This window comes from Cygnus olor, chromosome 15, assembly GCF_009769625.2.
Source record: "Cygnus olor isolate bCygOlo1 chromosome 15, bCygOlo1.pri.v2, whole genome shotgun sequence".
In the NCBI taxonomy this organism is placed as follows: domain Eukaryota; kingdom Metazoa; phylum Chordata; class Aves; order Anseriformes; family Anatidae; genus Cygnus; species Cygnus olor.
The window spans coordinates 15,197,519-15,219,355 of NC_049183.1; the positions used below are offsets into that span (position 1 = coordinate 15,197,519).

The window sequence follows — 21,837 nt, forward strand, 5'->3', positions numbered from 1 at the left end:
CACCTACTGCTCCTTCTGGCTGGTGGGCTCGGGGGGCTTCTTTTTGGGGTCAGTGGGAGCACCCGGCGCTGCCACGACCTTGTTCTTGAGGTGCTTGGACTGGGAGAGTTTGGAGAGCGGGATGCCCAGGGGCGTCCTCATCTCCTCGGCTGCCTTCTGGATTTCTGGCAGGGAGGTCAGGGGCTTGCCTGCCACCCTGGGCTTGCTGGGCGAGAGGTGGCTGGGCCGTGTCGGCTTGCTGGGGCTGAAGGCTTTGCTCTGCCAGTAGGGCTGGCTGCCTGCAATGGTCTTTTTGGGCTCGGCTCCATCCCCTCTGTACTTGCCAGCCCCGAGGGGTTTCTCGCACGGTGGGGAGCAGGAGACCTCCTTGCCTTGCTCTCTGCCTGCAGGGTTCCTGGGTAGGTAGCGGTAGATGTGCGTCCCCTGTTTGTTAAAGGGCAGAAAAAGAGAAAAGGATGACTTGAGGTAGCTGTAAGACACCGTTCCCCTGTATGGACACCCCTTTAAGCTCATGTGCTGCAGACTTGGCCCTCATGGACAAGTCCCTTGGCTGCTGGGTGCCCAAGCCCCTTGCCCAAATCCTCCTGAGGCTGGTGGCAGCTCATTGCTGCTCCTGTGGTGTCTCACTCTCTGGGGAAGGTCTCTCCCCATGATTCGGGGTTTTGAGTCACCCGTTGCATGGCAGGGCTGGGGGGCTCCTGAGCCCTGGTGGTGGGGCAGCGTTTTAAGGACAAATGCAGTGGCCATGCACTGCCCTGCTCGGGCACCCCGGGGCTGTCCCCAGCCATGGCAGACTCCAGGACTGGGGGCTCCAGCAGTGTCACAGCACCCCCTTCTTAGCAGCAGCCTCAGCACCCACGTTCATTGCCATAGCGCTGCCTTCACGCCTGGCAGCCCCCCATCACCCAGACCGAGGTGAGAGGAAAGCCTGGGGGTCTGGGAGAGGGAGGTGGGCGAGGAGGCGAGGGTGCACTGTGTCGGGTGGCTCTGGGCTGGGAGAGAGGCTCAGAAAGGCTCCGAGCACTGCTCGTCTTGATGCTGGCCTGGGCAAGGTCTCAACATACGGCTGTGGTCACCAGATCCTTATCTCTGGGCATGTTGGTGCTGCAGTCTGGGGGTGGAACAGCACCCTGTGCAGATGTACCGGGGCAAAATCCCATCCAGCAGGTGCTGACGGCCAGCCTAGAGCCACAGAGCCGGCCGTGCTGGATGCCTCGTGCCCCCGTGGTGCTGCTGGTGGGACCCGTGGTGCTGGTGGCATCGCCCTGGTGGCCAGCCTGGACACCCCAGTGACCTCCGCACCCGCACTGTGGTCACTTTGGCCAGGAGGGTTGCACTGAAGCAGTTCGGGTTGGGTAGTGCTGGGTTGGAAGGGGTTTGTCACATTAGCTATACTGGTTAAAATCAGTGCTTAGAACAAAGTGGGGTCCTCGTGTGGGCTGAGACGTTCTCAGGTGGGTAGGACTAAGGGTGATCCAACTCCTCTCCCTCCTCGAGCACCACGTGCCCGATGTAGTGCAGGTGGCTCCTGCAGCTCCTGGCGTGCTCTGGCTCTCGGGCAGACATTAAATGACGCCTTTCCCAGCACCCCAGCCCGGTGCTGGTCCCTCCCGACCACACAGGAGCAGCTAAATCCTGCTGGGTGCTGAGCTCGTCCCTGGGGAGAGCCCGAGCCCTCTTACTGTCAGCATTTCTATGGAGCTGAGCTGGGAGGAGAGCGGGCTGGGTGTCCCTGACCCCGCGGGCACTTTTTTGGGGAGATGTTGGAGGGGTTTGGCAGGGAGGGGCATGCCTTGATGGGGGCTCAGCCGTGCCCCTGCCTCCCCGCAGGTCATCGTCCAGCGGTCCCTCTCTGCCAAGAGCCTGGGCCATGCCAAGGCCGGCTCCATCCTGGCCAGCTACCTGAAGATGCTGCCCTTGTTCGTGATCATCATGCCGGGGATGATCAGCAGGGTCCTGTACCCAGGTAAGGGCCCGGCCACGTGGAGCTGGAGCTGCAGGAGCTGAGCAAACGGGTGTGCAAAGGATGGGAGCGGGATGCTGGGGCTTTTCTGGGGATCTCTGCTCTGCCGGACCCAGGGGGCTTGAGAGGGGCAGGGGGGGACCTGAGTGTGCCTGGTGCTGTGCTTGGGGCTGCCATGCACTAGCCTGCACTGCTCTCCTCTGCATCCAGGTGGGTATTTGGGCACTGAAATGCTCCAGGCATAAGCTGGTGCTGCCTTTTCAATGGGATGAAAACTGTGTTTTTTGTCCTGATAGAGCCTGGGTTGTGTCTGTGGTATGCCACAGGCCAGCACTGGAGAGCTGAATATGAGAAATATGGACCCAAAATAAAAACCTTTGCTGGGGTTGTTGGTGGGAGATACCTAACGCTGCCCAAAATGGGAGCAAAAATAGCAATTTGCAGTGTGTTGTATGGTTTTACTCCAAACTGCAGGGCTGGGTCAGCTCCAGGGGAGGCCAGGAGATGGAGAAGGATGATTTCAGGTGGAAAGCTGCAGGATTTTCTAGGAAAGATCGTGTTGGGACCCATCTGTGTGCCTTCTTGTGCTGCTGCTGTTCTGACCTCACATCAGATTATAGGTTTCTACAGCGTTAACATAGGACTGTTTGGGTTTTTGTTATTACACATGGGATAAACTACCCTCTGCACGTTTCCATCAGCTGAGCACTTGCTCTCCCAGCTATTACAGGACCTCAATTACCTTCCATAAGGAGGCCAGGCCAAATTACTGCAGGAGCCGTGCAGCGAGGGCTCAGCTCCATGGGGAGGTCAAGCACTGAAGCAAAGCCCTGCTCTGAGCCCAGGCTGGGGCAGGGAGTGGCGGGCGGACTCTGGACTAATTCGGTTAATTCCCTGTAAACACAGATTAGCTGGGACCTGGTGGCTTGGCTGGGGCCACAGGGGTGGCATCAGCGACTTCAGTGCCACGTGCCACAGGGACTGTCCCCGTGCTCCCCCTGCCTGCCCGGCGGACACCGTGTGCCCCGCAGCTCATGGAGCCGCTGGTGGCATCGCTGCCGCCCCTGCTGCACTGCTCCGCCTAATTACGTGTCCGAGCACCGTGCTTTGATGCTAATCACCTGTGCGAGGAGCCAGAAAACAAGCTGGAGAGGGACACGCTTGCACGCACAGCCTGTCCCCGGTTGGGCACGGTGCCGCCGCTGGTGGGTGATGGGATGGGGCCGTGTGGCTCGGGGCACAGCCTGTGCCACAGGTTTTCTCTTTAATCCCCCAAATCCTCCCCTCTGCACTCCCGGATACCTGTGTGTGTGTGTGTGTGTGTGTGGCATGGCCACCATCTCCCCGGCCACCAGCACCTCTTGGGTCACTCCTGTGGTGGTAAAAGGGGATGATGTTCCCCTGCACGGGGAGCATGACCTCAGCACGTGGGATCTGGGACCAAAACCAGCCTCCACCAGGACAAAGCAGCCTCTGGGATGGGGACATGCAGTGAGAAGGTCGCGGTCGAGCCTCCTACCTGTGCTGCGCTGGTCGGATAGGAGCTGTTGCCGTCCAGGATGGCGCGGGGCAGCACACACCTGATCTCCACGGCGTTGCTCCTCCTCTTGGCCGCGTCCTCCGCGCGGACGTGCTTCAGGGACGGGAGGCTCCCCAGCGGGCTGAGGAAGGTGCCCCGGCTGATGTGGGGGTCGCTGAGCTTCCTCTGCACGGGCAGGAACTCCCCATTGTGGGTGACGTCCGAGTTGGTTCGCCGGAGGGGCCCGTAGCGATCCCTCACCTCGAAGTACTCGTCGGAGATGGAGGAGGCGTTGGAGCGGCGGTAGCTGTGGTCGGCGGAACTGCTGGAGTAACTCTCCTGGTCGCTGAGGGTTATGTACTCCTCCTCTTCCTCCTCCTCTTCTTCCCCCAGCCCGTTGTGCGCGCAGGGCGGCCCTCTGTCCTCCTGGGGCCCTGCTGCTGGAAGGGGACTGCAGCTCTCTGGTGAGGCCCCGTTGGGGTTCTCCTTCGGTTCCTGCCTCGCAGCCGCGGGGTCGGCCGGCGGTGGCTGCGTGTCCCCCTCGGGGGCAGCGCCGCTGTCGCAGGGCGCGATGGCTTTGGTCGCCAGGCTTCCAGCAGGGACCGTCCTTGGCTTCGGAACCGGGGGCTTGGCTTCCTCGGGCATCTCCTCGGGTGGCTTCAAGCGGTGGCTGAGCGGCGGAGCGGCCGATGTCCCCCCTTGCTTTGTCACCCAGCTGCTGCCTTCGACAGGGCTGGGGGTGGGCACCATGGGAGCTTCTGCGGGGACCTGTGGGGCCTGTCTAGGACAGGGGGACACCGGGGGTGGCTCTTGGTCTGAGTTCTTCTTGGCCTCCAGCTCCCTGTACTTCAGCATCTGCCGGTGCTGCGCGCTGGCATGGGAGACGTCGCAGACTTTGATGCGGTTCATCTGCGAGAGCTTCACGTTCTTTATCTTGGGGTCGATGATGTTGATGTAACCCAAGACTTCGCTCCCAGGCTCGGGGTCGGGCTCGACCCAGGTGGGCAGGTAGTCGAACATGTTGGCTTTCTCCAGGTTCAGGAGGCCGGGGTGGATGAGCAGGGAGAGGTCTGCCGCGTCGCCGTGCCTGTCTCCTGCTTGGCCCTCGGGCAGGGCTTTGCCTTTGTTGTCCGTCTTCTGGTTTTTGTCCTGGTTCTCGGAGGAAGTCTTGCTGATCTGGTCCGCGCTCTTGGCCTTCACCAGGGCGTATTTGGGGTTTATCAGCTTCTTCACCACGGCGTTGGCCGGGGTCACCGGCACGACGGAAGGCAGCGTTACGGGCTCGGGCTCGGGCTCCTGGCCCATGGAGATGGACTTGAGGCTCACGCCCTTGGACATGAGGTACAGCTCCTGGAACTGCTTGTCGAATGCCTCCACCACTTGGCCCGAGAGCACCGTGATGACGTTTCGGTCCGTCCGTGCTGCGGACCAGGTGAAGCTGGAAAGGAAACGCATTGGAAACTCTGAGTACACACTGGTAAATAACATGGCTCTTCCCTGGGGGATTTAACAGTGCTAGTAAGGACGTGGTCTTGCTATGAAAATTAATATTGATGAGATTAAAAAGAAGCTCCCATCCCAGATGGGAATGAAGGCCTGAAGTCTTGAGCGCACTGGGACTTGACATGAAAATATAAGGTATTTGGTGTGGGTCAACTGCTTCTTTGCTTTAGTGTTGTCCTCTTTTCCTTTCTCAATTTAGGTTAGTTAAGAAAAGGGATTTGTAAACAGGTGTGTGTTTTGCTGTGGCCAGAAAGCAGGGAACGCTTCATTTTCACATTTATGAATCTTGTCCTGTAGAGCTGAAAACCGACCTATTCCTACCAAAACAAGATTTTGTTCGGACAAACTGTAAAACGCTTTGGGTTGTAAATGTTTAACAGGAAAATCTGAGGTCAGTGTGAGAGCTGGTGCTGGCCGTGGCTTGGAATTTGTCCCTCCCCACACTCGGTGCCACGTGTTATCAGCATCGTGTCTGCTGGCAGCGGCACTCGGTGCACCTACCGACCCCATGGGGTGCCCAAATCCTGGCCATGGGCTGGTGGGGACCTTTGGGTCCTGCTCCAGCACTGAAGCTGGCCTTGCAATGAGGTGCCCTTGGTTAGCTTGGGGGAACAAGCCTGGGACAGGGAGTGGGGCTTGGACCACGCAGGTCCCTGTTGGTGCTTTGGCAATGCCTCTGCAGGGTGGGCAGGAGGAGATGCCGCTGGTTACCTGTAGGATCCGCACATGGCCCGGTCTCCATCCACGAACATGAACTTCTGGGCCAAAGCCCCCTTGAACTTGGTGGCTGAGCGCGTGAAAAACTCTGTCCCCCCCGTGCTACGGACTCGCAGGTTCTGCAAAGCAAAGGCAGGGCCGTGAGCGGGTGGGGTGAGACCAGGACGGGCGTCCCCATGCTGCCACCGCCCCAACGTGCCACTGCCCTGCACGGAGCTTGCTCCAGCCCCGCACCGAGCCGCCAAGGGCTGATTTCCAGAGCAGCATTCGGCCCCCACTTCCATTTCACAACCCTGCCGAGCAGTGGGAAACGCTCCTCGCGGTCTGCCACAGGAGACCTCAGCGATGGGGAGATAAAATAACTTGCCCAGGGCCACGCGGTGAACCAGAGACCCGGCATCAAGAATTTCCTGCTTTCCCCGTGCGCCCAACCGTGTTTTCTACCTCTTGAACCCAGCTCTGCCCACAACTGCGGGTAAACAGCGTGTGATAATGCTGCCGAGCACTTTCCATCTCCTGCGATCTATGCAAATGCCACCATGCAAGAGGTGATTCTTGCCCTCCTCCCCCCTGGGGCCTGCAGGTGTTTGTAGGGGATGGTGCTGACCCTGGCACAGCGCGCGTGGACCCGATGGCAGCGGGATTGCTGCTCTCTGCCTGGCTATTCCCCTTGGGTCTGCTCTGTGCCTAAATCCAAGCGTCTCACCCTGGTTTTAGGTGTGGGTGGGAAAAAACGGTGGGGCAGCATCTTTATACCATTGGGAAAGGAAATGTAGGGACATGCACCCACAGGGACACGGGTCCCCATGCAGACAGCTGGGCGTCCCCAGCTCTGCAAGCACCGTGCTGCTCTCCTGTCCCTCTGCTGCCTCGGTGATTTTCCTTCAACACCAAGGGACGAGCACATTTTTGCAGCTGAGCAGACAGCGTCATTCACAGCAAAAGGCAGAGTGGGCTCCCTTGGGTGGGGAGAGAACATTTTTTTTTAGGAAAGCGCCCTCATTCCTCCTGTTCTGCTGGGATGTTGCTAATGCAGTTGCTAAAGGTACTGTGTCATCATTAGGTCATGCCCTTTGATCTTCTGTATTTTTAAAGAATAAAAACAAACAAAAAAAAGCAGCAAAAGTATTTCTTCCCCCTCAAAAAAAAATTCCTCCCCACCTGGAGCCTTCCTCAGCTGCTTCTCCGGGCTCTCCTCTCTCCCTCCTCCCAGCAGGAGGGACAGTGATTAAAATCTGTTTGCAGTGTGGTTCAAAAGCTAAGGGGTTCCTGATCACGTTTCGGGGAAACTGCGCATGCTGAGTGGAAAAGTTTGGGCATTTTTGGTGATTTGATATTTTATTTTGTTGTTGTTGCTGAGCTTTGGAATTTTTGCCTGGTGCTGAGACTCAGGTGGCAGGCATAGGGGGCTGGCAGCTGGTGCCCTTAGGATTTTTGTGACCAAGGGGTTCCCGTGGCTTTTGTGGTGATGGGGATGGGGGGACACGCCGGGGCAATGCCTGTTCCTGCTCATGGGGCTGCCGAGAGCAGTGCAGCAGTGACGCTGCACCCGAACAAGTGTTTGGTAGGACCTCTGCCCACTGCCAGCATCCCCGCGGTGCCGACCTCTCCCTCTCTCGGCCAAATCTGCGCACCAAGGCATGAAGCAGCCTGGGTTTTTCTTGGGTAACACCCAGGGGAACAAAGCTCCCTGGCAGCAGGGTGCCGGCTACCTTCACCTCCCTCTTGCCGCAGTTGGGTAAGATCTGTTTATTTAATCTCTCCCAAAAAAAATGGGGGGGGGAACAAGCGTGCGCCCGGCTGCCGAGCTGGAGAGGTGCTGCGCGGCGGGGCTGAATCACGCCCCAAACACCTGCCCTTGCTCAACGAAGCGGTTGCCTTGCCCAAGCTGGCTCGCTAATTGCAAAGCGCAGAAGGCACCAAGATAACAATGTTCATCTCGTTAGCATCTCCTGGCTTACGCAGCAGCTCCCAGCCACTGCCCTAGTTTCCTCACAGCCTCCTTGCCCTGCCGAATGCCGTTCTAGCAAGCTGGCTGCAACGAGCGATGTGTGGCGAGTCACAACTTTGAGACATTTGCCGAGCTCTGCAGATGTTCTCCTGCTTTTCCAGTCCTGCCAGCAGGCTGCAAATGCATGAACAGCCCGGCGTGCGTCAGCGCTGGCTTTTCTGGTCTGGGAGCAGGGGCAGGCTGGAGGAGACCAGCCTCTCCGGGGAGCCTGGACGCGGGTAAAAGCCCAGGGAAGCTCAGCTGTGGCTGGTTTAATTGTCCTGAGCAGCAATTAAGTGGAGCCACCAGGCCTGTTGGATGGGGACAGTGCGAGGCTGGGCCAGCCTGCGAGTGCCACCGCAGTGTCTCCTCCCTTGGGCACAGGTCCCCAAGCTCACGCAGCATCACGGCCCCGCTCCAGCATAGCTCACGCTGGCATTACGTGGCTCCTACATGTTCCTGCTCAGCCCGCTGTTTGCATTCACCGTGGGGAAAATTTGGAGAGAGCTTGCCTGGGCAGGGGCCTCCCCGCGAGCCATTTGGCACCCTGCGCCGTGTGGCCGGCTGACGTCAGGCGAGGAAGCACGGCCTGTGTGCCGAGCTGCGGGCACGGCGCCCGGAGCCCACGGGTGTCTGCCAGCACCAAAGTGAAACTGCAGGGTGCTGTGGGGCCTGGGCACCCAGGGACGGGGACAGCTGGGGCAGGCGTCCCCTCAGCACTGAAGGAACCACTCCTCTGCCCCTTCCTCTGCCTCCGCCTTGGCAGAGCACGGTGCTGGGTTATTTTCTTTACAGCACAGAGCATGCGGGCCGTGCTGCGAGTTTCCCTGCAAGCTGTTGCAGGGTGCTACCTGTGATCTGGGTTAAAAACTAATCCTAATCTTGTCGCATCTTGTGCACAGCATCGCTGTCTTCTTGCTCTGCTTATCGAGCCACAGCACGGTGCGTACAGGGGGAGTCCGTGCAAAGCTAAACCTCATGCCAGAGCAATCAGCTCGGCTGTGCTTCGTGTTGTGGCCCCGTCCTGCTGCTGGGGCAGGGATTTGGGGCACTTTGGACCAGGAGACCGAGCTCCGCACTGCCAGACATTCCCCGTGCCGCTCCGTCTTCCTCCTTTCCCAACAGGACTCGTGCACAGGAGCAAAGTCACGCGCTGCTGCCGGTGCCTCCGGGGCTGGGCGACCGCGGCGTGCGCGGGCAGCGCGGTGCCGCTGCCAGCCGGGGCCGGCGTCGTGCCGCCCGCTGAGAGCATCCCGGGCAGGCGCCAGGGCGCGGGTGGCGTGGGCGCCTCCCTGCTCCGCTCCCGGCCCCGCGCTGGGGCGGAGGCCCCGGGAAAGGGGAAAGTCTCGTTTTTTAATTCCAGCCTCCGACTTGCGGCAAGGCCCGAAAGCGAGAGAACCAGCTGGTGGTTGCTCCTGCTGGTCCTGTCCCCAGGGCAGGAGCAGGATGGGGCTGGCGACGGCACGGATCCAGCCCTGGCACGGCATCCTGCCTCTTGCTGGCTTATTTGCCAGCAGGAACTGAGCTCGCAGGCTTGTCCATGTGCTTTGCAACACCCTGTGCCTACCCTGCACACAGGGCACCCCAGGCACCCCGGGGATATGCAGTCATGGTGGTGGGACACGGATGGCTCAGAGCCTCCCTCCCTGTGGCTCTGCCATAGGGAAATTCACGTCTCCATCTCTTACCCGTTCCCCTCTATGCTGTTGCTGATGGATTTGGGCATTGGCTATGGGATAAATGGACTTAGCTCGTCTGGCACTGCCTTGGGGCTGCAGCACGGGTCAAGAAGAGCTCTTTGGGAGCTCTTGCAGGGTTTTCAGAAGGAATCACACAAATTCACCCCTTGCTTTTCAGCCACGCGAGCTGCGGCTGGAGGCAGGGCAGAGGTTTGTCCCAGTCTCCTGCACATCACCCTGGGGCCGGAAGGCAGAGAGGCTGCGGGGTGGCCATGTCCCACATAAACGGAGCAGCAGAGCCAAGGTTGCTCCTGAGACCAAGGACCACCCTTACCTTCAAGTGTCCGGTGTGCATCTGCGCTCGCTCACACATCTGCAGGAAGTGCTTCACGTTGGTCTCATCCAAAATGATGTAGACGCCGACTTTCCTCTTAAAACCTGCGTCCAGGAGGTCCTTGAAGATGTCTACGTCGGTGAACATGTCCATGACCACTGCGATGACCTGCAGAGAGGAGAAGAGAGATGAGTCCAGGATGTACATCCGACCTGCTGAGATGCAGCTGTGAGAGCAGCTGCTTGCCCTGTGAGAGCCGAAGCACCGTGCTTGCTCCCTGGGAGGCTGGGATTAAGTCCTAATGTCTTTGGTGCCGAAGCCGGGAGGTGCTATATCCCTGTGCAGCCGGAGCTGTTTCTGCCCCGAAGCCTCTCCCACAGCAGTGGAGTTTTCCCCATGGGCTGTGAGGAGCTGAGCAGCGGCCAGCCCAGGATTGAAGAGCAAAAGGCCCAAATCCCATTCCTCTGCTGGCACCAAACCCCTCTGGTAACGGCACGCAGCGTGATGTATTTGTAAGAAGTTGATCGGGGGTAAGGGGTAAAGGTAATGTTCCTATTGACAAGGCTTTAACAAGTACCACAGGTTTCAGCCCCATTCTGCCGGGGAAGTTTTGCCTCCCCTCGTTTATGGACTCTGCCCCCAGCCCCGTCATGGGCAGCACCCAGAGGTGAACCCCCTGATGCAGGGAGTGTGTCTGTCTGTCTGTCCAAGGGCACGGTGCGTGGGGCAAGGTCCTGTGTGCACCAGGGTGCCCTGCTGTCTTTGGGGATCTGATGTGTGCTTGTATGGAGAGAAATGGGACAAAAACAGCTGAAAGTGGCTCTGAGCCTGGCAGGAAGTATCCAGACACCCCAGAGGTGCGTTCAGGAGCTGAAGTGGTACCCTTAGAAACCGGCCTGTTTGTGCACTGATGAGATTGCTCAAAAGTCGCTGGCTGTGCGCAGCTCCCAGCTGCTGTTTCAGATCCTTGCTGTTGATTTTCGGGAGCGTGCTGTGGTTCGAGGTTAGGTGTGATGCTGGGCAGGGCTTTGGGATCAGGTGCTGCTTCTGTCACCGGGGCTCCTGGCTCTGGTGGTCCCGTGGCCAGGAGCCCACTGGGTGCTGGGGTGTTCCAGCCATGCCAGCTCCCCAAAGCCTCCCGGGCTCTGCAAAAGCAGAGCTGGGATGACAGCGCCCAGGTCAAGCCAGCAGCTTGGTTCGGCACAGGCAGCGTCACCGTCCTCTGAAAGCCAGAGCTGCCTTTGTACCCTGGGCGTTTGCTGCCGTGGCCAGGGCGAGTCCCACACGTGATGTGGAGATGCATCAGTGGGGCACGCTGCGCTTCTTCTGGGAATGCCTCTGCGGGCACCAAAGTCCGCTCCACACCCACGGGTCTTTTCTTCTTGAAGATGGCATCGGTCGTGACAGTGCGGGGTGGTGCAGGACAGGGTAGTGATGGCCCTGCAGCCACGTGTGCCTCCTCCTACTCGGGGTGGCCGCAGCCACACGGGGCCCCCCTGGGAGGTGCCCTGTGTCGAGGCAGCCGGGGTTTGCTCCTGGAGGGCTCTGGTGGCACGGGAACAGGCACCCCGTGGGGTGACACAAGGGGACCCCCGAGACGCTGCTTCCTCAGGAGGGAAGGGACCGGGTGCTTGCGCACTCAGGCACGTCCAGTCTGGGCTTCTCAAAGCGCCGAGCTGCCTTTTAATTAGTTGTGTGCCACAGGAGGTGGAGAGCTCTAATTAGGAGGAGAATCGTGCGTTATGGCACTGCTGGCTCTGCCCTACCTCTGCGGCGGGGTGAGCAGCGAGGCTGTGTGCCCCCTCCCCAGCCTGGGCCACCAGCGGTGCCACCCTGGCCACCTCGGCTCCCTCCACTGTGCTTGGGTGTTTCAGAAGGTGCCAGAGGGGACCCGATGGCTCTGCCAGTCCTCACCCTGCTGGTATCTTCCCATTTTTAGCTGAATTCCCATTTATCCTCCCCAAGCACTTTACAGCTTTTGCCATGGAAGGACACATCCTTGTTCCTTAATGCACCTGGTGTTCTGCACATCCGCTCTGTCCCTGTGGGGAAACTGAGGCAGAAGGCCAGAAGTCTCACCGATGCCATCAAAGCTGCTCCTGACACTCAGGCCCTGGCTCTGCTCGTTGCCCCCAGCACCCTGGAGGAGCCGCGCTGCCTGCTGAGCCCTGCGTGAGGGCACCCGACCCGACACATCGTGTCCCTGCCTGGGCGCTTCGGATGGGCTGGTTTGGTGGCAGATGCTGTGCTCCTGTCACTCACATTGTTTTTTTTCTTTGGCCACGTCCACGTCACTGTGCACTTCGTCTTCTCTGGGAGAAGCTGGGACTGGTCCCCGTTTTGGGAGGAAAGTGCCGTCTTCCTACTGTGGTTGAGGCCCTGCAGACGGGACGGTGCTGGGCAGGGTGCGGTGATGTCCCCACGTCCCATCGCTGCTCCTGCTGGGGACGGCGAGCAGGGACACCTGCCCTGGGCAGGCTCTCAGTGTGTGCCCACGCGTTCAGCACAGTTCCTCCTGCTGTGCCGGTGCGTCCCGTTGCCACTCGGTGCCTCTGCTGCCCTCAGCTGCGTCTTGCCTGCAGGACAGGCTTGGCCTGGCTTTGTCACCGGGATGCCAGGCCAGCGTGCCAAGGCACTGCCCTGGCACAAAATGGGCCAGCGGGCCATGGCCAGCCCTGGCCACGCTCCCCGTGCTGTGACCATCCATGGACCCCAAGGGTGAAGTCTGCTCGTGGGCTGCCCGTGCTTGTTCCTTGCTTGAAATCGGCTGGGTCGAGGCCAAGTCCAGGCGCAGGATGTAATCTGCAGGGAACAGGTCTGCGTGCTCCGGAGCAGCACAATCCCATGCCATTCCCTTCAATCCCTGCAGCCGACCCCGCCTTCCTGTGCTCGCAGCCTGCCAGACCTCATCCTGTGCCCTCTCCTGGTGCAGGGCCCGGTACCGATGCTGGGTACCAGGGGAAGGCAGTTGCGGGCAGCCCTGGCAGCGGGACAGCAGCACCTCTTCCCAAAACCTTTCTCGCTGCATCATCCCAGGAAGATTTCCCATCCCTTTGCCATTCATCCAGAGGGACAAGAGGAGACAGGTCCTCGATCCAATGTTGGATGATCTTCTTCCTGGGCTCCAAGAGCCACCGAGATCTGCTGCCGGTACCCCGAGCACCGTGTCCCCTCGGACGCAGGGCAGGTGATGTTGGATCCTTCTGAGCCGCTTTGATGAGCGCACAAACTGCAGGATCATGTTTTATAGAGGAAATTGCAGCTCTTTATTAAGTCACTCTGAATCATCAGATAATAACTTTTGGGGTGCCCCACGTGGGCATTTAATAAATTAGGCAGGCACCAACGCACAATTAGAGGAAGCGTGTTGGGAAGAGGGAGAGGTGGGACAAGTAACATTAATAATTGCTCTCCCCTGTCGACCCTTTCATCCAGGAACGGCAGAAGGTTTTGTAAACAGTAATTAATAGGGCCTCCCAACCTTCGCTGGAAGTTGCTGAGGGAAATTATACCACCACAATCCCAACTGGGAACCTCCGGAGCGGAGAGGTCAGGCTCGCCGGTGTCTCCGGTGGTGTTTTGCCAAGGATGGTGTTTTCAGCCTGGTCTGGTTTCTGGTCAGAGCGAGCCAAAATCTAGCGAAGAAGATGAGATGAGGCAGACCTTCCTCCCCAGCGGTCCCATGAGCTGTGCAGCCACCGGGGCCTTGCATCGAGGGCGCTGGCCGTGCCGGGGCCGACCCAGGGGAGCTCTCCGTCAGGGTGCCTGGCGCTGTGCCGCATCCCTGGCCACAGACCCGGGGATTTGCTGCGAGAGCGCGGCCGTGGCAGATGGGATCCTGCCTCTCTGCTCACCCCTTTCTTCCCACAGCAAGGAGGAGATCATTTGCATCCCCTGCTCCAGCTCGCCTGGATTTGCCTCTTTGCAGAATAAAGCCGAGGCTCTGAACTTGGCGGCGTTTGGCCTTGTTCCTGCACACAAATGGGCTCGTCCTCGCCATCAAAGCGGCCTCGCAGCCCGGCTCCCTCAGCTGGGCTCTGAGCTCCCAGGAGGTGCCAGCAATGCTCGCGTGGGCTCTGGACTTTCCTGGCTCTCCTGGCACCTTTCTGCCTCTCTGCTGTGCGATCGCAGCCTGCGTGGTGGCTTTTGGCATCAGATGGCGTTTCAGGCCAAACATCTCCACCGGTGGCCGGTACCAAGGCCATCACCTCCTCGGGGAGGTGATACCTGGGCCAAGAGGCGCTCGGCCAACCTCTGTGACAACTGCCAGGGCAGCAGCCGGACCCTCCCTGTGCCTGCTCCTGGCTTCCTCAGCCGAACCCTCTCACCTCCACGGACCACCAGCCTCAGCTGAAGTCTCGGGGTGCCCAGGAGTGCCTATGCCAGCGGTCACCGTGGCTCAGCACCAAGACCCCAGGTTCAGCCACCCCATGCACGGGGTGGGAGGCCCGGAGGAGCCCCGTCTGCCAAACACCGAGCTCCTGCTCTGCTCAGACCCCTGCAGACTGCAAGCTTGAAGCTTGTGCTCATCTCTGCATCTCCTGGGGGCTGTACGTGAGGTGAGGGCTTGCTCAAGCCTCTGAAGCTTGATCCGTTTGTGGCAGAGCTGTCACTTGTGTTTCCTGGCTTTCCAGGCTCCTCTTTAGCTGCCATACCGTATCTTCTGTCCTGGAGGATTCCTCCCCTGTCTGTGATCCCACATCTCCCCTCTGCACACCCAGGCAGCCAGCACTGCTGAGGGAGCAGCCGCCAGCTCCTGCGTGCCACCGCCGGTGTCCCCAGCTCCCATCCCACCGGGAGACAGAGCCTGGCGCCGTGGGGACGGTGACAAGCGCAGCCACAGCCACGTCCCTGCAGCCTGGAGATGCTCCCAGGGGAGGTGGGGACGGTGCCGGAGGCAGAGCCTGACTCAGCCGTGCAGGAGGAGGGAGGCAGGCGTGACTCAGGAGGTGCTGCTGGCGTGGGGGAAGCAGTGAGCAAGCAAAACCGGGCAGGAGCTTGCAAAGCCGGGGCAGAGGCAGCTGGAAAGACCCGGAGATGAGACATTGTTTGTGATGGGGGAGGTCTCTTCCTCCTCCATCCTACACGCATGAGGCTTGACAAGGCTTCTGCCCTGCCCTCCTGTACCGGAGGGACTCAGCTCACCACAAAATCCTTCTGTGGGGAAAACGTCGTGGGTGAGGATGGCAGCGCCCAGGGCCGGGCTCGCTGGGATCCGCGACCCCCCAGTGCCAGCCCCAGCACATCCCAGCCCATCTCCTCCTGCTCCCTCTGCGGTCTCCCCATTTTCCTTCTGGAGCATCCCCGGGGCTGGGGTACTCCTCCCTCAGAGCTGAGTTTCTCGAGGGAGCACGGAGCTCAAAGGGCTTCAACCACCAGCACCACGAGACCAGCAGGTACCGGCCCCTCTTGCGCTTCCCAGCTAGGACCGGGGCACTGGGGGTCACCAGGAGCCTCTGACCAGCACCTCTGGCCTTCAAGGCACACCACCACCTCCTTCCCCTGTTCTCCTGCCCATGACACCAGCCTGACCCCATTGCTCATCTGCCCCAAATCTCTGCTCCTTGGTTTGCTGCCACGGGCAGGACAGGTCTCAACCGAAAGCCCAGCCCGAAGAGGGGCTTTGCTTCCCCTCGGCATCTCCCAGGGCTTGTCCTGCACGCCAGCTTTTCTCTTAAAGCCAGGATGAGGCCAACAGAGCAACGTGGCACTCGCCAGCCAGCCTCGACCTTCACATGCGTGCTGCTGCGAGACCGGTGCCTGTCGCTGCCTTGCCCCAGGGCTGAACTCAGCTCCTCCAGATCCTGCGTGTTGCCGCCTGCATTGGCACCGTGCTCTGGGAATAAGGATCACGGGGTGGCCAGGAGTGTGGGCTCGGAGCTAGGAACCACCTCAACCCTTTTTACTGCCCTGCGGTTCTCCCCATGGGGACCCTGGGATGAGCAAAGCTGCCGCAGCGGCTATGGAAAGAGTTGTTTTGCTCCTGGGGAGCGTCAGACCAGGCCAACAGCATCGTCTTCAGTGAAACCTGATATCTAAACATCAGTTATTCTGAACGAACGTGGAAAAAACCCAAACGACTGACCCCGATGCCTTGACTCGGGCAGAGGACGGGACCGCCTGGCTGAGCAGGACCTGAGGATCCGGGCTCAGCAGGACAGCCTGGGGCAAATCCCAGCTCAGTCCCCGGGCGCACCTCACCTTCTGAGCCTGGCAGATCATCTTGCGCACCACCTCCTTGATGTGCGCCTGCCCCTCGATGGGCGGCTGCATGTAGACGGTGGCGCGGGTCACCCCGCGGTAGGCGATGGTCTCGGGCCAGCCGAGGTCCAGCTGGGGGATGGAGCGGTCGGACCTCTGCGGCCAGTACTCCAGGGACGGGGCCACCCCCTGCTCGTCCCCTTGGCTGTCGCCGTCGCCCTCGCTCTCCCCGGTGCTGCTGCCGTGGCGCGGGATGTACTCGGAGCCGGGGTCGTACGTCTCGAGCGTGTCCAGGATCTTCTTTAGCTCCAGCTCGGAGAGGAAGTCCCTGATGTTCTCCTTCTTCAGGACCTCGTAGAAGGCGTCGGGGCCGCGGGAGGCCAGCGCCTCCAGGGCCAGGCGCTGCTCCTCGCTGTAGAAGAACTCAGGCTTGGACTCGCTGGACCTCCAGTTGACGTGGCTGTCGTCCAGGCACTGCACCTGGGAGAAAGCCATGGTGCCCCAACACGCCGCTTCCTTCTCCAGAGGGAGCTCGGTCCGTTGGGCGAGTGCCGGGTGTCGGCAATAAATAAGGAATTAATTACTCCCCAGTCTTTGCATAAGCGACTTGCTCTGCTTCGCCCTCCCCGGTTCAACTCGCAGCTGTGGGGACGCTGCTCCCTTCTCGGCCAGCTCCTGCCCCAATGAGGCTCTGCTCTCCCAGGGGAGAGGATTTGGGTTCTGGTTTGCTGCTGGGTCTGCAGGGAGGGGGGGCGAAGCCAGGGGGCTGTGCCCTGCGCACACGCGGCTCCGCAGCCTCGTCTACCTCCGGCTCCACGCGCCTCTCATCCTCCGCTCCTCCAACGTGGCGAGAACACAAAAAAAATGGAAAACAAACAAAGAAAAAACAAACAAAACGGCCTCACAAAGGGCACCAGAAGGCTGGGATTCTTGGCCTGACCGCAGTCTCTGGCTATCGGTGCTGGAGAAGTGGGTCGGCGGTGGACTTGGTGGCAGCCAGCGTCTCCGCCAGCCTCCCGTGCATCTCCCCGGCTGGCAGCGGGGCTGTTCCGGCTCCTGCCCGCGCGCGGTGCCGGGTGGACGGCGGGACAGGTAACAGCAAGAAGTGAAAAGAGGAAAAGCAGAGGAGTGATTCATCGCTCCGCCCTGCCCCACCTGCAGTCACATGCTGCTTCACACATTCCCAGCCTTGTTCGGGCATTAACTCTTTCGGACGGTGCTGTGCTCGCCGCTTCGCTGGGTGCTGGGGTCCCCGAGGGCTTGTGGAGGTCTGCTGGGGGGTGTCCCCAAAAAACAGCAGCTCTGCCCTGCGATAACCCCCTGTGTGTGCTGGCAAGGTGCTGCTTTCCAGCAAAGTGTCCCTGCCCTGTGCTTAACCCCTCCTGCACCAGGCATGGCAGCCCCCGTGAGAGCAGGGAGCATCTCAGAGCCGTGGGGAAACCTCCTTGGCTTGGGGCAGGGTGTGCAGCAGGGACACAGTCACACGCTAGACCTTGCTGCGGCAGCCAGTGATAAGAACCATGAGACAGATAAAGAAACCACCCTGCATTCGTCAGCCGGTGATCACAAACCAGGAATGTGGAGCTTCTGACTCGGAAACCCGGGCAAAGATGAATTTCAGGAATCGGGGTCAGATCCTCGCACCGATGCGAGAAAGGAAGACGCCACGGGCTGTGTCTCGCTCCGTCGCTTTGGTGCAGTTGATCTGGATTCGCAGCCGTGTAAATGAGAGCCCCGCTTGAGTCAGCATCCTAAGGCAAAGCCGCCTGCTCGCCCGTCAAAGGGCTCCCCTCTGGAGCCCAGCGTCACCCCGGCTGCCCCGGCCCCACGGCACCGCTGCCCCGATGCCGTACCTGGCACAGAGCCCAGGGAGGGCCTGGAAAGGTGAAAGAGAAACATGCAGAAAGGGGGGAAATTCCAGCGTGGCTTTCTCAGAAATAGACCACGCCAAGCTGTTCATCTTTAGGCTGTAATAATGGATTTGGGGGAAATGGGGGCTTTTTTCCCCTTACGTGGGAATTGGGCAAAATCAGCCCTGTGCCTGTGGTAAGAAGTTGTGTGCTGGGCTTGTGGCATGTTTGGGAAGGGGGAGCAGTGGCACAGGGCATTGATCCGGGGGGACACCACGGCCGTGTGTCAGGACAGGACACGGGGAGAGGGGAAACATGTGGGTCCCACCGGGGTCTGTCTCAGGAGCCATTTCAGAGGGTGGTTTATGGAGGGCCTCTGGGTGCCGTGGGGAATTACCCGTGGTGGGATGTGGGCTGGGAACCAGGGCGTGCAGGGTGCTGGGGACAAACCCAAGCTTTTCTTCCCATTCTGCCCACTCTTCCTCTCCTGCTGTCCTGGAAGGGCACTTTCACCCCTGGCTCTGCTCATTGCTGGGGTGCAGGGGCGGAGGAGAAGCTCGGACCAGAGCTGGGAGCGTGCTGGGGACGTACCCAGCTCCGCCGCTCCGTCTGCCCCATGCCTCATTGTATGGGAGCCATTGTGCAAGGAGATTCGTGGTCTCTTTAGAGGGGTGTGTGCGCGATTATGATTTATTGCATGGCAGAATTAATGCACAAGGGAAATGGCGTCGCATCGGTGCCGCGCTGTGATGGCTCATACGGCTGCGCTGGCCACGGGTTTGGGACCGTGGAGCCCCATGGCCTGAAGCTTCGCCTGATCCGGCCTCTGTGTGGGGACACAACGTAGGGGGACAGCAGGGGCTTGCAGGGGTGTGGGTCACAGCCAGAGCTGGTGGCAGAGCTGCTTATGGGCAGGCATCCCACGGCACATGGCCTGGCCAAGCTGCAGGGACAAGGGACTGGCACCGAGGTGTGACGCCGTGGCTGCGCTTTTCCTCCTCTTTTCCTTAAAATCCCCTCCAGGCCACCTCTAATGACTGCGTCGCGCTGAGCTCAGCGCTAGCCGGGCTCGTTATTTTGGTGTTTTCCTGCATATCCGGCTCGCTCCTCTGATTTACCCTGTTGTGGGTAAGGAGCCGTCAGCTCCTTTTGAACCCGCTGCCTGCCTGCCGCAGGGACAGGTCGCTGTGGCTGAACAGGTCGGTCCCCGCTGTCACCATGTCCCTGCTCCCCCAGCCAGGCAGAGCTTTCCCAGTGCCCCAGCTCCCCCAGCCCCTGCCCGGCACTGCCCCGCAGCTGGCACCGTGCTCCTCCCAGCTGCAGAGGGAAGCGTTAATTACAAGTTCCTAATTAATTTCCCATCTCTAGCAGAGGGCCTAATGATGCAGCAGGGTGCGACGCTGGGCTCTGCCAGGCTGGGCTCTGCTGCCCGCGCGCTGCCGGGGCTCACCGAGGGGTTTGGCAGCAGCACCCAGCCCCGGCGGGTGTCTGCTCGGGGCTGCAGCACCCAGACACTGCTTTGCCTTCGGGAGCAGCTTCCACCCGCAGCTCTGCCGGCATTTGCATGGAGCCGGGCGCAACGTGGTGTTTTGGCGAGGGGGAAACCGAGGCACGGAGCGGTGACGGCAGCTTTACTCATAGGAAGACAGAGTCCTGGCGCTGATCTAAGCCCGGGGAAAGGTGGAAAACCAGCTTTTAGCCTGCTCCTGCTGTGCCGGGGTGAGTCCGTGCGCCGCTCGGCGTTGCAGAGCCGGGGAAGCCCAGGCTCTGCTCCCTTTGTAGGGTTTGCAGCGCAGACACCGGTGTGTGGTGCCCATGGGGTCTGCAAGGGTGTGAGTGCAGGAAGGGGGCACCTGAAGGAAAACGGGGTGGAGGAATGGGGTGCACATATCCCATGGGAAATCCAGCACGTCGCATCTCTTCTTCTCCTTCCTATGAACCCCGCAGCCAGGCTTGTGCAGGGGTGCTCGTGCACGTCCCCGTGCTCCTCGGGGAGAGGATGCTGACCCGAGAGCCAGCCGGGACATTAATATTTATGCCCGACATTAATTTCCATCCATTTCAATATTTTATGAGCGTGACAATAAAAAAGGGCTCAACACCCATTGAGGCACATAAGTAATTGGGCGTTGACTGTCCTGGCGCGCTGCCGAGAGTGTTGCGGGGAGCTGTGGGTGCTGCCCATGTGGAGGTAATTGCCTCAACGGTGCACGAACCCGCCTGCCCTGTGCTCCTCCAGCCACAGCCATGGGTCCTGGCAGGGCTTTGGGGACACCTTGGGGTGTCTGTCGTGCGGTTTAATGCGGGCAGGGCTCCGCGGGGTGAGATCCAGCCTGGGCATTGTGCTTGGAGCTGGGCTGGGTGCAGGGCAGCGGGAGGTTGGGGGATGTTGGAGGGTGCTGGCTCGCTCCGGGATCCTCACCTGCCTCTATCATCACCTGCCTTCATCCTCACCTTCTTCTGGCCCCCAGATGCCGTGGCCTGTGTGGACCCCGAGGAATGCACCCGTGTGTGCGGGGCCGCCGTTGGCTGCTCCAACATCGCCTACCCCAAGCTGGTGGTGGAGCTGATGCCCAGCGGTAGGTCGTGACCTTGTTCTCAGGGGTTTTTGCCCATGCAGCCCCCTCCCCAGTGACCCCCAGCAGCGAGGCCAGGGGATGCGGGTGGTCCCGGTGTCCCAGGTTGGAGCTGGGCTTCCCCAAACCCCATCCGTGCACCTGTGGATGCGCAGAGGGGATGGTTGGGGCCATCCACCCTGCTGTCCCCAGCCACAGTCTGACTTTCCCTCCTTCCACAGGGCTGCGGGGTCTGATGATCGCGGTGATGATGGCTGCGCTCATGTCCTCCCTCACCTCTATATTCAACAGCAGCAGCACCCTCTTCACCATGGACATCTGGAGGAGGCTGAGGCCGGGGGCCGGCGAGCGGGAGCTGCTCTTGGTGGGCAGGTAGGGACCGAGGGTTTCGGGGACACTGAGGGTTTTGGGGACACCCAGGGTTTCAGGGAGACCGGCAGGGCCGGTCCAGCCCTCTGTGATCTGCCTTTGTGTCTGGAGCCTGTGCTCAGCCCGGCTGCAGAGCGCTGTGGTTGCGGAAGGAAAACAAAGCCCTCGCATTATTTTATGTATGGAAGCACTGGAGATGCAGATGGGGCTCACGGAGCGTTTGGAGGGGCTGAGTTGTGCCCTCAAAAAGAGCTCGGAGGGGCCAGGCTCAGCCACTGCCCCACATCACCAGGTGGCAATGGGTGGCACAACCCCGGCGTGCCCCGGGGGTGTCGGGTCCTGGCCCCCAGCCCGGTGCCGGGGGGTGCCCGGGGCCCTGCAGCCGCCTGCGGTGCTGCGCTCGGGGCGGCACACTCAGCGCCGGGGCATGCCCAGCACGGGGCCTGCTGAGCGGGAGGCAATGACAAGGAGGAAATCTGGGTCAGGGCTTCGGCTGGGCTGGGGCTTTCCGGGGGATTTGTTGGCCCTGCTTGTGCGGTGATGCTAGGCAGGAGGCTGCGGGAGGGTGATTTTTGGCAACCCGCCTCTCTCCAGGGGTGGGAAGGTGTCAAGCCGCCTGCAGCGGCACGGCTGCCTGGGTGGGCACAGGAACTGGTGTTTGTGCCTATAAAGGTGGGTAAAATAACGCGGGGGCTTTGGGGAGGATGGCTGATGGATGTTTGCAATGGCCTTCGCCCCCCGTGGGCAGGAACCAATGGTTCCCTGGGATTGCTCCAAATTTCTCCAGCCATTTTCCCAGGCTAATCCCCTGCGGTTCAGAACAGCACTGGGACAGGTGCTATAAACAGCACCCGTACTTCCATAGGAGCCTGGAAATAATTTCACAGGTGCTGAGGAAATAGCTGAGCACCGGCTGTGGATACAGCAAATGAGAAATCTTTCAGGGAGGAAAAAAGCTGCTTGAGCTCCAAGGGCCAGCGTGGGGACACGGGGCTTGGGGTGGTTCCCGAGCAGCCCCGGTCCAGCCCCGCAGCATCCGCACGCCGGGCATGTCCCGTCCAGCTCCACGCAGAAGAAAAGGGATTTGCTCATCCTCTGCTTGCTCAGCAGCGAGGCGAGGCTGGGGAACAATGCCC

General features: G+C 60.6%; 2 protein-coding genes across 3 annotated transcripts in view; one reads left to right on the top strand and one right to left on the bottom strand.

Annotated features, from left to right (window-relative positions):
* Nucleotides 1-21,837, top strand: part of SLC5A10 (solute carrier family 5 member 10) — a 36,893-nt gene that overhangs the window by 10,944 nt on the left and 4,112 nt on the right. For both annotated transcript variants that reach the window (XM_040575122.1, XM_040575120.1), the window contains exons 8-10: nt 1,831-1,966; nt 20,228-20,335; nt 20,554-20,704. In XM_040575122.1, coding sequence (XP_040431056.1) covers nt 1,831-1,966; nt 20,228-20,335; nt 20,554-20,704 — 395 coding nt within the window. The remainder of the gene's footprint in view (nt 1-1,830; nt 1,967-20,227; nt 20,336-20,553; nt 20,705-21,837) is intronic.
* On the bottom strand, nt 4-17,526 carry FAM83G (family with sequence similarity 83 member G). The gene is made up of 5 exons (XM_040575112.1): nt 15,907-17,526; nt 9,706-9,873; nt 5,697-5,821; nt 3,483-4,920; nt 4-423 (listed from the first exon to the last, which is right to left on the bottom strand). Exons 1-5 carry the CDS (start codon nt 16,399-16,401, stop codon nt 4-6), a joined length of 2,646 nt encoding a protein of 881 aa, XP_040431046.1. The 5' UTR covers nt 16,402-17,526.

Bases quoted from the DNA above. Each gene is read 5' to 3' on its own strand.
- FAM83G (XM_040575112.1), bottom strand. From the start codon at position 16,401: ATGGCTTTCTCCCAGGTGCAGTGCCTGGACGACAGCCACGTCAACTGG. The intron at 5,822-9,705 runs GTAAGGGTGGTC...TTTGCTTTGCAG, and splicing joins TGCACACCGGACACTTGAAG to AACCTGCGAGTCCGTAGCAC. The intron at 424-3,482 runs GTAGGAGGCTCG...TTTAACAAACAG, and splicing joins ATCCGACCAGCGCAGCACAG to GGGACGCACATCTACCGCTA.